Source organism: Mustela nivalis, assembly GCF_964662115.1.
Source record: "Mustela nivalis genome assembly, chromosome: 10".
Taxonomy (NCBI): Eukaryota; Metazoa; Chordata; class Mammalia; order Carnivora; family Mustelidae; genus Mustela; species Mustela nivalis.
The window spans coordinates 59695238-59712665 of NC_139029.1; the positions used below are offsets into that span (position 1 = coordinate 59695238).

At 34.4% G+C, this 17428-nt stretch overlaps 2 protein-coding genes and 1 long non-coding RNA gene across 9 annotated transcripts in view; 2 read left to right on the plus strand and 1 right to left on the minus strand.

The window, feature by feature from the left end:
* LRRIQ3 (leucine rich repeats and IQ motif containing 3) overlaps positions 1-2241 on the minus strand; it is a 218557-nt gene extending 216316 nt beyond the window's left edge. For 5 of the 6 annotated variants that reach the window (XM_082686579.1, XM_082686578.1, XM_082686580.1 and 2 more), the window contains exon 1: positions 2077-2241. The gene's annotated coding sequence lies outside the window, so the exon portion shown is untranslated. The other variant, XM_082686576.1, reaches the window with a different exon arrangement.
* A 28-nt stretch (positions 2242-2269) lies between these two features.
* FPGT (fucose-1-phosphate guanylyltransferase) lies at positions 2270-9066 on the plus strand. 2 transcript variants are annotated; one of them, XM_082686582.1, is made up of 4 exons: positions 2270-2473; positions 3801-3968; positions 5136-5228; positions 7039-9066. In XM_082686582.1, exons 1-4 carry the CDS (start codon positions 2329-2331, stop codon positions 8493-8495), a joined length of 1863 nt encoding a protein of 620 aa, XP_082542708.1. In that variant the 5' UTR covers positions 2270-2328; the 3' UTR covers positions 8496-9066. The 2 variants fall into 2 exon arrangements, with proteins under 2 accessions (XP_082542708.1, XP_082542709.1); XM_082686583.1 differs by having other exon boundaries at positions 7853-9066.
* A 4011-nt stretch (positions 9067-13077) lies between these two features.
* Positions 13078-13849, plus strand: LOC309842440. The gene is made up of 2 exons (XR_014299648.1): positions 13078-13207; positions 13295-13849. It is a non-coding gene; the product is annotated as an uncharacterized lncRNA (long non-coding RNA).
* Positions 13850-17428: the final 3579 nt, after the last annotated feature.

Consider the following 17428-nt stretch of genomic DNA (forward strand, 5'->3'; position numbering starts at 1 on the left):
TATCCCTCTGGAGAGGTCTCAGAACTGCAGGATAGTAGGCACATACCCTTGCACTGTCCCTAAACCTAACCATTATTCTGGTTCCTAAACTGAATCCTAATCCTAGATCTGAGGGGACAAAAAAAGATTTGGTACACACAATGGAATATTACTCAGCCATAATAGTAACTGAAATAAGTCAGTCAGAGAAAGACAAGTATCATATGACTTCACTCATATGTAGAATTTATGAAAGAAAACAAATGGGTAAATTGAGGGGCGGGAGAAACAGAGAGGCAAACCAAGTAATACTGATGGTTACCAGAGAGGAGGTGAGTGGGGGGATGGGTTACATAGGTGATGGGGATTAAGAAGTGCACTTGTTATTTGCACCAGGTAGTCTAGGAAGTGTTGAATCACTATTTATTGTACACCAGAATCCAATATTACAGATTAAGATAACCAACTGGAATTAAAATTAAAACTTTCAAAAAAGCAAAACAAGGTAAAATAAAATAAAAGTAACTCCATATGTACGCTGAAGATTCCTAAAATTACCGCTCTAGCCCAGACCTCTCTCATGAACTCCAAACTCATGTGTATAATGCCTACAGACACATAAACACATAAAAATTTCCATTACATATGTACTGCATAGACATACATTTGTATATTCCACATGTCTATAACCAAATTCTGGACTCTCCCTACTATCCCACCAACATTGTCCATCCATTGTCTTTCCCATCTCAGTTGATGGCCATTCTATCCTTCAGGTGGTCAATTTGATTTCTTTAATTCCCTAGTATTCCATACCCATGCCATTAGCAAATTGTACTGACTATGCCTTCAAAAATATGTCCAGAATCTAGTCAATTTCTCAGCATCCCCACTGATACTATCATAGCCAAGTCTCCACCAACTCTATCCTTGCCCCCACCCTCCACTGTAGTCTACTTTCACATTTCTGAGTGATCTTTTTAGACACAAGGCAAGTCACATCAAAACTCTGCAATGGCTTTGTTTCACTCAGGATAAAAAAACAAAATCCTTTCTTTAGGCTTTTGTCATCTCTCTGATCTGTACCGTTCACTCCCTTTTGTTCTCACCTCACTCAAAGCCTTCTGTATTTTCTAAATGTTCTCAATGTTTTGTTTTTATTAACAACAACAACAAAAATAAACCGTTTAAACGATGGAACTATGAAAGGGTAATCTCCCTTTTTACCCAAACGATTTCTCTTAAAGTACAAAATTAAATGCAAAGTCAAGTCTTTAGGAAAAACAAACAAATAAACAAACAAACAAACAAAACCTAAGTTAAGTTCATGGCAAGACCTTGTAGAGCCCTGAATGCCTGCCTATGGCATTGATGGAAAGTTTAGTGAAGGCAGGTTTCTAAAATAAATAAAAATGCATGGTGTGGTAGGTGATTTCTGGGTTTGGGATTGAAAAATTATGTTAAAGTCTTCTCTACTACTGATTGTGAGGCCTTCAGTAAGTCATTATTCTGATTCATAATTTTCTTCTATGTAAAGATGAAGAGATTAACCTGTAAAACTCATTATAAGCTTGTGCTTTATCTATAAGATAAAGACTTATAGATCGCTACTAAAAATATATCTAATAGGTCTGACTTATTCCCAGTAAGGTCATTTAAAAGTTCTTGATCAGTCTGCATATGCAAAAGAATGCCAGTAAATAAACCAATACCATAAATGTTAAGGGACTGGTCCCAGATTGAATTATATACAATTTACAAAAGCCTATGAAGTGAACTCAAAACTTAGGGGTAGAGAGGATCACTTACTAAGAACCTCAAAGGCAAAGATACCACAAACCTAAGGTTCCTGAACAGAATACAGATTTTTCATGTTCAGACTATATATCTGGACGTGGGCTTGGAGCACATGTCTTCAGATGACGACAAGGTGGGAGGTATTAACTATCAAGAGGTCTTTGGGAACTGTTCCTGGCTGAAACAAACCGCGAGTTAGAAAGGACGCACCACTTTTCGAGAGAGATGGAAGATAAATTGTGATTTGTCTTCTTAACGGGTCGGTTCTAGCAATTTTATCGCCCAACACTAACCACTCACCGGGTCAACTGGGCTGCAAGGCCTTATGAGTTGGAAACCAACGGCCCAGACCCGGCACAATCCGTCAAATCGCTAGGTGTTCATCTGTTCCGGAGACGGTTGCTAGGGAAACGAGGCCAGACTATGGACTCGGTCCCTCTAGGTTTTCTCGGGGCGGGCCAGAGCTTCGGGGGCGTGGTTACGTGAGGGACGCACGTAAAGGGCGGGACAGAGGAGAAAACGGACTCATGAACGCGTTGCATTCGGGTGCGCATGCGTGCTGTGCTGGCAGCAGAGACTTGGAAGGCTTCTACTGGTGTCCGGGAACGTGTTGCTATGGCTGCTGCGCTTGCACCCCTAGGCGTAACTCTGCGAGAAGCCACCCAGCGAAAATTGAGGAGGTTTTCAGAGCTGAGAGGTAGCAAAGAGGGAACCCCAACTATTCGCGGCAGTGGACAGGGAGGGTGCTTTACGTATGGGGAAATTTGCTGGACTGTCACTTCCTGTCTGCTTCTCACCTTGGGGCTTAGGACGCAGGCCCAGCTGTAGCTTACGCTCTTGATTTTTTTTTTTTTTTTAATTCTGCCACTACCCTTTCCTTACATTATGTTGTTACTTTATTTCTTTGACTTTATTCCTAGTAACATATATATATCAAAATAAGAGAGAAGGAAGAAGAAAGAAAATACTAATCTGATTAGGGAAGCTGTAAATCCAAGTTATGCATTTGGTTAGCACATTAAGGAAAGTTATTTAAAATAAATGTAAATGATCTAAAGCACAGTATTTTGATCAATACATATCTGATTTTAGCATTCTACAGTCCCCTTACCTCCTTCACCAATTCGTTCCATGCTGTGAATGCAAACTGAGTAAAAAACAGAACAAGACACAGAGGAATTATAGGTTAAAAATCTAAAAGGGAAAGTTTGTATCAAAAAAATAAATAAAGCTGTGTTATTTGTCATTCTTTGTACAACTATCTAATAAAATTCTATTTTTGATGAAGTTACTGCATTAAAATAATGCAGTAGAATAATTTAAAATAATTTAAAAATTAAAATAATTTTTAATGCAGTAACTTCATCAAAAATACAGGAAATAATACTTGGAAGACAGTAGGATATTCAGGACTGTTAGGTTTGGACAAATCCTGTCTGTTAACTATAAGAATCCTTATCACCTTGTGTACCAATAAAGAGCTTCCAACTGTCCACCAGAAATTCAGTCTTTTTTTAATGAGTTCATCAGGAAGTTGGGAACTTTTCTGTTATCCAGAATTTTAGGTCATACTTAAAAGCCTTTGTAAACTTGCATGGCTTTGCATTACTTAAGGTAATAAAAAATAAAGGACCTAAATTTATAAATAGCAACATTGGAGGAATGGATCTTTGGGTTGAATTGTACTTAGCCAATAAATGGTCCTGATACATAAAAATTGATTTTCACAGCTGGAGATTCATTTATTCTTTTTGTCTCTTGTTATTTAAGAATCAAAGTAAATTTTAGCAAGGCAAAAGTACTTCTTAAGAAACCTAACAACTTTCAGAATATTAAATAAGTGAACTGTAAACCATAAAAGGAGCAAGTAACTAGTTTGAATTATCCTACCTAGCCACGAATTATTCTCTAATTCTGAGAAGATAGGTTTATGAAGATAATCTTTTTTTTTTTTTCTTTCCAAAGTGGTAAACTTAGACCAGCTAGAGATTTCTAATACTTATTCCCTTGCTTCTTCCACATAGGCAAACCTGTGGCAGCTGGAGAATTCTGGGACATCGTTGCAATAACAGCAGCTGATGAAAAACAGGAGCTTGCTTATAAGCAACAGCTGTCAGAAAAGCTGAAAAAAAAGGAGCTACCCCTTGGAGTTCAATATCATGTTTTTGTTGATCCTGCTGGAGTCAAAATCGGTACTCTCTCTATGGTCAGATTTAAATTATAGGTTCTAGGCATAATGATCACTGAAGAAAAGCTTTCCTATGGCTCAAGTTTATGAGCTCTATATCTTTCTTCCTATAGGCTTTCCAAACTTTAAAAATTTAATGTAAATTTACAATTTTTTAAGAAAGATTAAAGGCATAGCGTTGTTCTTACACATTGTGACTTACCATGAAAAACTCACAGAATGTTACTTAAAAGAGAATTTTATTAATGTTAATAAATTTACTTAGGTGATGAATATTCTTTTGGACTTTATTGTTAGGACTCTTAAGGTCCTTCCCAACTCCATCGTTCAGAAATTTACATGAAGATTGCAAATCAGGGGAAAAAAATAAATACACACACATACTTAGCCTCTTGGAACCATGATGCAGAAAGCAAAAGAGCACAGTCTAATGGCCCAATATCACAGGTACTTACTTTAAAAGCCCAGTTTAACTCAACCTTGCCTTTGACCTTCCGCTGCAAATAAAAATACTTGCTATTTTTCTGGGGGCCATTTTCTTTGCGATACTCAAAGTTGAAGCCTCTTGATACAACAGAGGCTATTTATATCTGACATTGGCATTGTTCTAATTAACCTGTGTTAATCCTCATAATGGTGCAGTCAGTACTTTTATGGTTCCTATCATATAGATGAGAGTCTGAGGCAGAGAGAGTTAAATAACTTGCCCAAGGTAACTAGTAAGTGTAGTTATATTTAAGATATTTTTAAGAACACCAGGTTCTAAGAAACTTTAGAAAGGAAATCTAACTCAAATATTTGATTTTGTCATGTGGGAGAATTATTTTAATGGGTTTTTTAGTTTGTAATTTCAAATGAACATGTATACTTACTGTCTTTTTGTGTTGCAAATTGTCTAATATATTACTTCTTTATTTTCAGGAGATTTCAGTGCTCATCATTTATTACCAAGTGCTAATCTCTGGATTCCACTGCTAATTATTTATCTATTTAAATACTGTGAAATGTGTGTTTAATGTGACTCTTTTGCCCATACCTTTGCTCTCCAGCTAGTTAATTGTTAGCCAAAGGCCCAATCCTCAACCTTAAAACACCTAACTTTTTATTGTAATTACAAATTCTCAGTAAGTTTCTATGAAATTAATTGCGTTCTTTAACTTTTGTTTTTAAGGAAATGGAGGATCCACACTTTGTGCCCTTCGATGTTTGGAAAAGCTATATGGCAATAAATGGAATTCTTTTACCATCCTATTAATTCATTCTGGTAAAGTTACACATTTTCTTTTTCACTAATTGATATTTTACCTTTGATATTTTAGGGACTTTTTTCTATCTTGCAAATACTTCTCCTTTATTAAAATTTTTTTCTTTGAAATTACTGTGCTTTGAAAACATTATTTTATGTTTTTCTAGACATTTTAAAGTTGTAAGCAACATAATGTTTTTTCACAAATGTATCTTTATAGATCACATAATATCATCAGCTTTTCATGGATATTGTTTTTAGTATGTATATAGAAAATTATGTTCCTAAAATAGAACCCATCAAAATATGAACATTTCTTGATAATTCTTTAAAAGGGATTATTATTGTAGGGGAGAGGCTGGCTTAGCACTGTGATTACCAGACTTTTGCCAAAACCTACCACACATTTGTATCTGATTGTTGGTGGCAAAAGTCTACTATCCTTAAAAGAGTTTAAAAACAAAAGGAAGGGTAGTGACAAAACATGGAGAGGACAAGAAAGTATGTAAGGGAAAATCACACACAAAAGAGGACATTTTAGAGCGGGAAAGTGGGAAAGAAATAATCTCAGGAGAATAGTTTTCTTAATCAGTAAACTTCATTGTATGAAAATTCGGGTTATATGCAAACCTCTGTTATTTTTCTGTATGTATTGGAGCTGATGAAAATGTTATTATAGACTGGCACGAGTTCAGGGACAGGTATTTTAGAGCCATTCATCTACATGGCTTTCAAAGCACTTTATTTCTTAGGATTCATAGACAGAACAATGATTCTTTGTAAAGATAGTATCGAGTAAAGCATCCATGTTCTGATTTTAAGACTAACTCTAAAAAAGTAGAAAAATTCTACTTTATAGCTTATTCCAGAACCAATATTACTTATTACCGATTTAGTAAAATCTAAGGTAGACACTAGAAAATACATAGTTGGAAAAAGGTTAATCTTACAATGCTAGACTTAAGTATTGGCTAGTCTTTGGAAAAGGAGAAAAGTAGAAAGTATTAGCTCTCATTTGTTGAACAACATATCGTGTGCCAAGTGTTTTACATAAAACACAATAAAGCAAGTATTCTACATTTGCTGATTTGGAGTAAATCCAAGATGGAACAACTAAAAAGTGGTGAACCAGAGTTTGAACCTGTTTTTGTCTCTTTCTACTATCTAATGCGGCTCCTCAGTATAATTAATTACATAAAAAAGATGTAAGGTATTTAATGTACTTAAGAGAACATGCTTTTCAAGGAATTAAAGTCCTAAGACTCAGATTGAAAAAGCCTGTTTAAATTAAAAACAAGTATAAATTTTAAATGCTTTTAAGTAAATGTACCTTTACTTCCTTTAAATGTATGTAATAATTTGAGGAAAAATACTGCATCTGGAAATTACTGTTTAATAATTTTACTTTAGAGTTGGTATTTTAGTTTTTTGTGATTTTTCCCCCCTCTATGAAGTGGATTCTTAATATAGGAGTTCAAATGTTGTTGCAATTTCAATTTATCATTTAAAATATGGATATAAGATCATTTTTTAGCCCATGGTTCTCTGTACTAGTTGCACAATTAATTCAAAACAATTAAAAGCCTCTAAAATATAATATAATAGAATTCTTTCATAATCCCACATTGCATTATATTAAATCACTACAGGAGAATTGGTCTTGAATTTGTAACCTGGAATTTACTATTCTTTCCTGAGCTACTGTACTGTATTATATATATTAAATATGTTTAGAGATATTTTGGTTATAACTGATCCCCCTGGGTTTTTAAAATCTTAAGAGACTTATAAACATTTTTAAATAGTTATTTTGTTTAATTTTATATAGGTGGTTACAGCCAACGCCTTCCAAATGCAAGTGCTCTGGGCAAAATTTTCACTGCATTACCTTTTGGTAACCCCATTTATCAGATGTTGGAATTAAAACTAGCCATGTACATTGATTTCCCCTCACATATGAATCCTGGGATTCTGGTTACCTGTGCAGATGATATTGAACTTTATAGTATCGGAGAATGTGAGTTTATTAGATTTGACAAACCTGGCTTTACTGCTTTAGCTCATCCTTCTAGTTTGACTGTTGGTACCACACATGGAGTATTTGTCTTAGAACCTTTTGATGAATTAGAATATAGAGACCTTGAATACAGGTCTTGCCATCGTTTCCTTCATAAGCCCAGCATAGAAAAGATGCATCAATTTCATGCTGTATGTAGACCGGGAAATATTTCTCAACAGGACTTTGCTAGGGGTGATACTCCTCTTAAGTTAGACTCTGAGTATGTCTACACGGACAGCTTGTTTTATATGGATCATAAATCAGCAAAAAAGTTACTTGCTTTTTATGAGAAAATAGGCACATTGAACTGTGAAATAGATGCCTATGGAGACTTTCTGCAAGCTTTGGGACCTGGAGCAACTGTGGAGTACACCAGAAACACAGCAAATGTCACTAAAGAAGAAGCAGAGTTGATAGATATTAGGCAGAGAATATTTCATCTTCTTAAAGGAACCTCATTAAATGTTATTGTTCTTAATAACTCCAAATTTTATCACATCGGAACAACCGAAGAATATTTGTTTCATTTTACTTCAGATAGCAGTTTGAAGTCAGAACTTGGCTTACAGTCCATAGCTTTTAGCATCTTTTCTGCAATACCGGAAAGTTCTGGTAATACATCCTGTATCATTCAAAGTATACTGGATTCAAGGTGTTCTGTGGCAGCTGGCTCAGTTGTGGAGTATTCCAGATTGGGGCCTGATGTTTCAGTTGGGGAAAACTGCATTATTAGTGGTTGTCATATCATAACAGCAGCTGTTCTGCCTGCATATTCTTTTGTGTGTTCCTTAAGCTTGAAGATGAATGGACACTTAAAGTATTCAACTATGGCATTTGGAGTGCAAGACAACTTGAAAAAGAATGTTAAAACATTGTCAGATATAAAGTTACTTCAATTCTTTGGAGTCTGTTTCCTGTCATGCTTAGATATTTGGAATCTGGAAGTTACAGAGGAAATGTTCTCTGGAAACAAGACATGTTTGAGTTTGTGGAATGCTCGTATTTTCCCAGTTTGTTCTTCTTTAAGTGATTCAGTTACACTATCCCTGAAAATGTTAAATGCTATACAGAACAAATCAGCATTCAGCCTGAATAACTATAAACTGTTGTCCATTGAAGAAATGCTTGTCTACAAAGATGTAGAAGACATGATAACTTATAGGGAGCAAATTTTTCTAGAAATTACTTTAAATACAAAAAAACAATCTGATTTAGAGACATCTTAAATATCCTACACCTTGGCATTCTTGATTGAGCACGACTACAAATAGAAGAGTTTTCTGTAGACTTTTGTTTTTTCATTGAAGTGAATCAATGCAAATTATATTAACAATTACTGTAACATATTAATAACACAAAAATATGAATTCTCCATTTTTGATAAAAGAATATTTTCAAGGCTGTAAGCTTAGAAAAGGTTTTTTTTTATGTTTAGCACTATTTTAATTTTCTTTTTTATTAAAGGTGGATTTGTGGAGCATAGCTGTGCTCATATAGTACTATAGTAGTTTTGAGTAATTTTCTAAACATATCTTTAGAGTTTTTCCATCTTCCTTTTGGGCTTTCGTTTCAGTACAGTTCTAAGTGTTTATTGGCATTTCTATCTTTGAGCATAGTAGTCCTATTCTGATGAACTGATAAAAGTGGTATACTATAGGATCTTCAGAGCACTGTAAGAATACTGTAGAAATACTTTTTTGGAAAGAAACCCATTGCTCACAAATTCAGATAAAATCAATTAAAATATTGTGATTATGTAATTAATAAATAATTAGATGCAAACAGCTTTGAAATTGATGATGAAAATCTGTCTCATTTATTGCTCTTACCCAAATGAAACTAAAAGTGTATATGTGTTATTTTACCTTATAAATGTGGATATGTGTTTCTATATATATATATTTTTTAAGATTTTATTTATTTGACAGGGAGAGAGACAGCAAGAGGTGAAATACAAGCATGGGAAGTGGGAGAGGGAGAAGCACGTGGTTTTATCCCAGGATCCTGGGATCATGACCTGAGCCAGAAGGCAGAGACTTAATGACTGAGCCACCCAGGCATGTGTTTCTGTATCTCAAAATTTTTCCTTAAAGTTCCATCCATACAAAAGCATATACATGTACAAAACTCAAATATCTGTGTGGGGAAGGTGGTAGGAATAATTGGGGTTCATTAATAAATGTACAAGTTCATTTTGGACATTACTTATATCCTTTTATTAATCCCTTTACTAGAACTGTTAAATTACCAGAAGGACTGATTTTACTCTCTATTTCATATTTTTTGTCCTTGTACTGGTGATGGTACTGAGAAGTAATAGTTGGCCAAAGGTAGGCAGGAAGGAGCCTGAAGAAGAGAATTACAGATGATAAACAGCTCCAGGAGACATAGAGAAAGCTTTTGACAAAATTCAACATCGTGTCTTAATAAAATCTCAAGATTTAAGGATAGCGACTAAGGTAATGAGGGAATGTACTTCAACATAATAGAGCCCATATATGACCAAAACTAACATCATACTCAATGGTGAACAGCTGAAAACTTTTCCTCTAAGATCAGGAACAAAGATGTCCCCTCTTACCACTTTTATTTAACATAGTATTGGAAGTCCTAGGAAGAGCATTAGGCAAAAAAGAAAAGAAATAAAAAACATACAAATTGGAATGGAAGAAGTAAAACTGCCACCATTTATAGAAAACACAATACTATATATGGAAAATCTCAAAAGCTCCAGAAAAAAAAAACATATATATATATTAGAACTAATAAATGAATTTGTAAAGTTGCAGGATACAAAATTATATACAAAAAAATCTTCTGTGTTTCTATACATTGATAACAAACTATCAGGGAATTAAGAAAATGATCCCATTTACAATTGCATCAAAAAGAATAAAATACCTAGGAATAAATTTAACCAAGGAGTTGAAAGTTCTGTATATTGAAAACCATAAGATATTGGTGACCAAAATTGAACACATAAATAAGTGAAAAGCCATCCTATACTTATGAATTACAAGAATTAGCATTGTTAAAAACCCATACTATCCAAGGCAATCTACATATTCAGTGCAATTCCTGCAAAAATTTTTATATGCAGCTTTTATATATACATGACAAACAGTCCCAAAATTTGTATAGAACTACAGAGGACCCCAGATAGCTAATGGCAATCTGGATATAGAACAAAGCTGGAGGGATCATGCTTCCTGACTTCAAACTGTATACAAAGCTGTGGTAATCAAAAGAGTAAGTATAGTATTGGCATAAAAGCAAATACATAGATCAATGCAATTGAATAGAGAGCCCAGAAATATATCCATGCATATATGGTCAATTAATTTATGACAAAGGAGCCAAAAAGATACAATGGTGAAAGAATATTCTCTTCAATAAATGGTGATGGGAAAACTGAACCACTAGATTGCTTTTTACATTCAAACTAACTCAAAATGGATTAAAGAAGTGAACATAAGACCTAAAACCATAAAAATCCTAGAAAACACAAGCAGTAAACTCCTTGACATAGGTCTTGGTAATGATTTTTTGAATGCAAAAGCAACAGAATAAAAAATAAATAAGTGGTGAAATAAGTCAAGCAGAGAGAGTCAATTATCATATGGTTTCACTTATCTGTGGAGCATAACAAATAGCATGGAGGACATGGGGAGATAGAGAGGAGAAGGGAGTTGGGGGAAATTGGAAGGGGAGGTGAACCATGAGAGACTATGGACTCTGAAAAACTATCTGAGGGTTTTGAAGGGGCGGAGGGTGGAGGTCGGGGTACCAGGTGGTGGGTATTATAGAGGGCACGGATTGCATGGAGCACTGGATGTGGTGCAAAAATAATGAATACTGTTATGCTGAAAATAAAAATAAAAACAAACACAAATAAATAAATAAATAGATAAATAAGTGGGACTACATTAAAATAGAAAGACAACACTCTCAACAATGTTAAAAGACAGCCTACTAAATGGGAGAAAATATTTGCAAATATATTTAATAAGGTGCTTATATCCAAAATATGTAAAACATCCGTTCAGGTTTTTGAAGATTTTTAATTTTTTTAAGTAATTTGTACACTCAGTGTGGGGCTTGAACTCACAACCCATATGATCAAAAGTCTTATGATCTACTGACTCAGCCAACCAGGTACCCTATCCAAAAATACAAAAAGAACTCATTACAAACTCAGAAAAACAATTTAAAAGTGAGCAGAGGATCCAAATAGATATTTTCCAAAGACATGCTATGGTCAACAGATTCATGAAAAGATGCTCAAAATCACTAATAATCAATGAAATGCAAATCAAAACCACAATGCAGTATCACCTCACACCTTTTAGAACGGCTGTTATAAAAAAGACAATAACAAGTGTTGACAAGTATGTAGAAAAAAGGACCCTTGTGCACTGTTTGTGGGAATGTCAACTGGTGCAGCCACTATGGAAAAGAATATGAAGTTTCCTCAAAAAGTTAAAAATAGACCTATAATATGTTCCAGCAATTCTACTTCTGGTTATTTATCTAAAGAAAATAAAAACACTACCTCAGAAAAATAAAGCATTCCCATGTTTGTTGCAACATTATTTACAATAACCAAAATACAGGAACAATTTAATTGTCCATTGAGGGATGAATACAGAAATTGTGATACATATACATACGGAATATTATTCATCTGCAAAAAAAAAAAAATCTTGCCTTTTGTGACAACATGGATAGTCCTTGAGAGTTGCTAAGTGACAGAGAAAGACAAAAACTGTGATCTCACTTATATGTGGAATCTTAACAACAGAAACAAAAACAAAAAACCTCATAGGTACCAAGAACAGGAACAAATTCATAGTTGGAAGAAATAGGATAGGGTATGGGCCAAATCAGTGAAGGGCGTCAAAAAGTACAAACTTCCAGTTATAAAATGAATAAGTCATGGTGATGTAATGGATAGTATGGCAACTCTAGTTAATAATACTATATTCATATTTGAAAGTTGATAGGAAATTTTTTTAAAAAGTTGATAAGAGAGTACATCTTAAAGTTTTCATCACACACACACAAATTCTGTATCTATGTATGGTGACCTGTTAACTAGACTTATCATGGTGATATTTTGCAATATATACAAATATAAAATTATCTTGTTGTATACCTGAAACTAATATAATTTATGTCAGTTATACCTCAATACCAAAAATGCACCCAAAAATTGGAGTAAAAGGATAATAAAAGCTGCCAATTTTCAACCACACTGATATTTTAAGAACAAGAGGTGAAGGGGGGAAATGCATGTAAATTAGTCACTATTATCATCCACCTGTAAATCGGGTTGATTATTGACATTTGTGTCCAAAGATGTTCATCCCAAGGGCATTATTGTCCATGCAAGTAAATGATTGAAGGTAACAGCCTTAATGTTTCCTTCTAGGCTGGTGACGAAATAGTCTCTTTTGAAGCCTCTGGCTGTAGGAATCTTGTAGGCTTCCAAAATATAAAATTCAACCATTCAAACCTAGCGATTCATCTCTGATTGCTGCAGATTGGTACAATCCATCTGCTACTGTCATTTCCCAGCTCTCTGTGCCCAAATTATATTCCTTCAATTGTGCCTAATTGTATTGCTAAAACAATCTAAACTCTAATGTCTATATTTGGGCACTGTTTTATGGTGTTACTGATTTGCTTGTTGAATCTTCAACCTCCTTAAAGGCTCTTAAAATCTTTGCTCCAACCAACAATTTGTGGTAATATGAATGATTTTTAAAATCTGTTTTTTTCACCATATCTACTCTTTTCTCTCTGCAGAACATTCAGATGGTTCAAGTTAGTTTTCATTTACTACTTCATTGTAGGAGAGTATCATATTGCCCAGAAAAGAATTAAAGCATTTACATCTTGCGGCAAAAATCTTTTAAAACACCACTCTGGAAATCAAGTAAGTGTTCATTTCATTTGCAGGTTGAAAAATGTTGTACTACTCAATGAAGTTTTACATGATTGGTTTCTTTCCTATTATTTTTAGCCTTGGGGTTTGAGAAAGTAAATTATATCCACCAATATCCTGTTCTTCGGAGAAGTTTCAAATGCTTTTAATAAAATCTGGAACTGGAAAACTTTTACTACACAAAGAAATAATTATAACAAGTGGTCCAAGTGCAGATTTTAAATGTACACACACATTGACAAGGTCATAAATTAACTTATAAAATTCACTGCTTATATATCACTGGGATCAATTTTTAATGAAATTTAATAAGAAAGATCATCACTCATTATAATTGGTTAAAGTTAATAGAGTTTCTAATTAACTATTATCCAGTCAAATCAAAAGCTGTCTGTGGAAGCTATCCTATGAGAAGGGGGAAGAAAGTAAAAAGTTTTGGAGAAATTCTTTTTTACTTGTTACTAATGTTTAAATACAATAGAAACATTTGCCATGAGTTCAGTACAGAAGGAGCAAGTTACCAAATTATCTGTGTTTCCTGTATCTGCGGTCTGTATCTCTCCATATCTAGACTGCAAACATGCTGTAATTTCACGAACATAAAAATAAAGAAATAAGCAACAACAAAATAAACTTATTTTAGTCATATAATTTCATCAAGATACAGTCTATTTTGTATGTTTCATTTATAGCAGTTTTGAAGTTGTCTCGACTGGCCATAATATATTCAACACTGAGTTCTAGTTTCGTATACATACCTGCCTGCTGTGTCTCTTCTCCCTCACTGAAAAGAGTCCAGTACGCATCTCTGTTTAAAGTGCTTTTGTCTTCCTCTGTCAATACTCCTGGTCTTTTCTATCTAGATAAATGTTCTAATCATCCACCAAATTGCTCAAGGCAAAAACCTGGAAGTCATCCATGATCCCTCACATACTTTCCTTCCACCTTTCCATCCAGTTCTTCATTAAGTGAAGTCTACACATTGAAAACATAGCCAAAATGCATTCACTTTTCCCAGATCTTATGAAAACTACCATATACTATTATTACCTAGGCTAATGCAGTACAACACCTTTTTTATGTGCAATAATCAGAAACTATCATCTCATTTTTATAATTGTGCATGAAGGTGAAGTTTCAGAAAGACTGAAAAAGAAAAATATTTTAAAAGATTGGCATTGAGTTTACTGGGCATTGAAAGGACAAGGAATATTATGGTCATGTCAACCTTGCTGCATTGTTTTAATCTGTATTTACATCCTATTTTGCTTTCCTAAAGATTGCTGTTCAGGATGGCAAATCATCCTACTCCTTAACATTCTGCACTTCTTTTTCTGTGGAATTTTGCTTGGTAATAGTCTGCAAGCTCTTCAGCACGCGCACGCGCACACACACACACACACACACACATACCCCTTTTCCATATTTACTCTATGTAATCAGATAGCAGCTGGAATTTTCCCCCTTTAGATATAGGCAACATTAACTCAACCTCCATTATTAGCCTCATAATGGTCTAAAATTCTTCTAAATATCTGTGAATTCCTAGAAAGCATATATTTTCATGGTCACTTTTTTCTTTAAGCTTCCACTTCTGTTGATTTAGTTCCGTGTGGGCTTACATATGAGGTTCTCACAATTCAATGAGTTGACTGCCTGTTTTTCACTCTTTGAGTCATTGTAAGTCTCAGACTTTCTATCTTTTCCCATAGCTACTACTTCATCCCACTCCAGAAAAAAAAAAAAAAAAAAGCCCTTCTCACACAAGCACACAAGTATCTCCAAATAATAGCAGTGATGATTGCTATCACTGATGAAGGATATATATTAGACCAATGAAAACAGCAAATTAAGCAATAACTATTCTTGTTCTTAGAAGTCCTTTAGTGTCCTCATTACCAAGAATTTTTTTACTGGTCATTTTATTGAATCTAAAATTATGTCTGACAAATAATGTCTGAACTGAATCTAAAATTATGTCTGAATCTAAAATTATGTCTGACAACTCTCTCTCCTCCATGTATACATGGAGTGATACATGTACCACTATGTATACACACACATCAGCTAGATTATCTCTAGGAACTTAAATCCTCATTCTAGGGGTTGTTCAGTTCGACTCTCTCCAGAGAAAACTCTAGGTGGGTATTTCAAACCCTAGGTGGATATATACCTAACCGGCCACATCAAGAAGCATCAGAGAACCCGAGGACCTTTCATAACCAAGATCCACTTTCATTAGAACTTTACAGATATAAATATATATTTATCTCTGTTGTACAGATGTTTTCTTTAACTTTGAAATTTGGGCATAAAGGAAACGAGTACAACCAAATCATCCCTGTTACTAGTGACTGACCACTTATTACTACAACCCTTTTCAGAGTAATAGCCTCTGCTGAGTATTACTGAATAGTGAGTGATTCCTATGGTTTGGGAAGGAGGTTGAACTTAACACCATGAATAGGATCTATGAAGAGAGTTTTTGTGTATAGAAACTAAGATCGCTCACTCTTACCAACTGAACTTGAAGCAGTTTTATTGCCTACTCATGATGATAGCGTGCTTCTCCATAAGGCTCTGCAATCTGTCTCTGTCCTTGCTGCAGTATTCTTCTCACTCCAGGGAAAGTACAACTTTTGAAATGGATTCTGGGAATATATTATTTCTAAGGTTGTCTAACCTCAAATGAGCATACATTTTGTTTTTAAAAACACCATCATTTAAAAATCCACATTGAAATGTGATGCTTTCTTTGTAACTTTACATTCTTATGAATAGGATACCACTGCAGTAATGATCTGTTAACTCTTGATCTAGTTTCAACAGCTTTCCTTCTCTAATGGATCATTTTTATCAGTACACAAATATACTGGTTTTTTTCCTCTAATTAAAATTTTCTTTCTCAGGATACCTGGGTGGCTCAGTTAAGTGTCTGCCTTCAGCTCAGGTCATGATCCCAGGGCCCTGGGATTGAGTCTTGCTTTGGTCTTCTTGCTCAGCAGAGAGCCTGCTTCTCCCTGTACCTCTGCCTGTCACTCCCCCTGCCTGTGCTCTCACTCTCTGTCGTGCGCTCTCTCTCTCTCTCTGACAAATAAATAAATAAACAAATTTTTAAAAAGTTATTTCTTGACTCCATTTCCTTCAGCTATTCATTTCTTTGCTCCCTAATACAATATAAATTTTAGATTAAATTATCTGCACTTCCATTCTCCAATGTCTTTGCTCCCATTTAGTCTTCAACCCAGCTCAGTCTTTCTCTCCCTACTCCCACTTCATTGAACTTGTTCTGAGGTTTCCCAGTGTTTTCTATTTTGATAAATCCAGTACCTCGTACTTCTCATCTTTATTCATCTTTAACAACATTTGTCTCAATTGATCATTCCTTCTTTGAAATGCATTCATCTTTGGCATTAAGAAACCCCATACTACTGTTTTTTTCCAAATTTATTTGTCACTTTTCAAATCTCCTTAACTCATTCCTTATCATCATTTTTACCTCATATCACTGAAAAGTCACAGGTCTTTGTATTTACATTTCTCTGTCCACATTCACTCCTGTGGGATGTCATCCATTCTCATATTATCCATGTGCTATCAAGTCTCAAATCTATATTTCTAATTATCAAAGTATAATTCTCAAAAATATAAAAATATAATTCTATAAATTGTGAACATACATCAGAATATCATTTAATCTATTACTGATTAAATCAGCAGTTATGAAGTTGATTTTATATTGTTACAGATGTTACAAAGAAGAAAACATTTTATACAATGTTAGAAATAATTTTGCCCAATAATACAGTGGGTTGCCTTCTGAAAAAATGAGATGCCTCATACCAGAAGTGTTTAAGCAAAGTGACTGGAAGACAGTTTACCAAGAGTTTTTCCAAGAATTTTTTATTTTATTTATTTATTTATTTATCTATTTAGTAAGAGGTAGGTTTAGATAATGAGAGCTGGTTGAGTTTTCTGGAAAGCAGAATCTGAGATGGAATTTTAGAGTGCAGCATATATCTTAACGAGTGAGTCTGGGACTAATAATTGTACAAGGAGGTAACAGAGTAGGATTGAACATAAGGGAGAAGTCAAACTGTGATACAGGTCCAATGACAGTCTTGACAGGCGCATGCCAAGAGGGATTCTGGATCTTGAATGACACTTTAGTGGTATCTGAAGTTGGCCCTGAGTAGCCACAGTTTATTCTGC

What these genes read in the sequence shown, in the direction of transcription:
- FPGT (XM_082686582.1), top strand. Translation starts at nt 2,329, where the DNA reads ATGCGTGCTGTGCTGGCAGCAGAGACTTGGAAGGCTTCTACTGGTGTC. An exon ending in GAGGTTTTCAGAGCTGAGAG is followed by an intron (nt 2,474 to 3,800) that starts GTAGCAAAGAGG and finishes TCTTCCACATAG; the next exon opens with GCAAACCTGTGGCAGCTGGA. An exon ending in TCCTGCTGGAGTCAAAATCG is followed by an intron (nt 3,969 to 5,135) that starts GTACTCTCTCTA and finishes TTTGTTTTTAAG; the next exon opens with GAAATGGAGGATCCACACTT.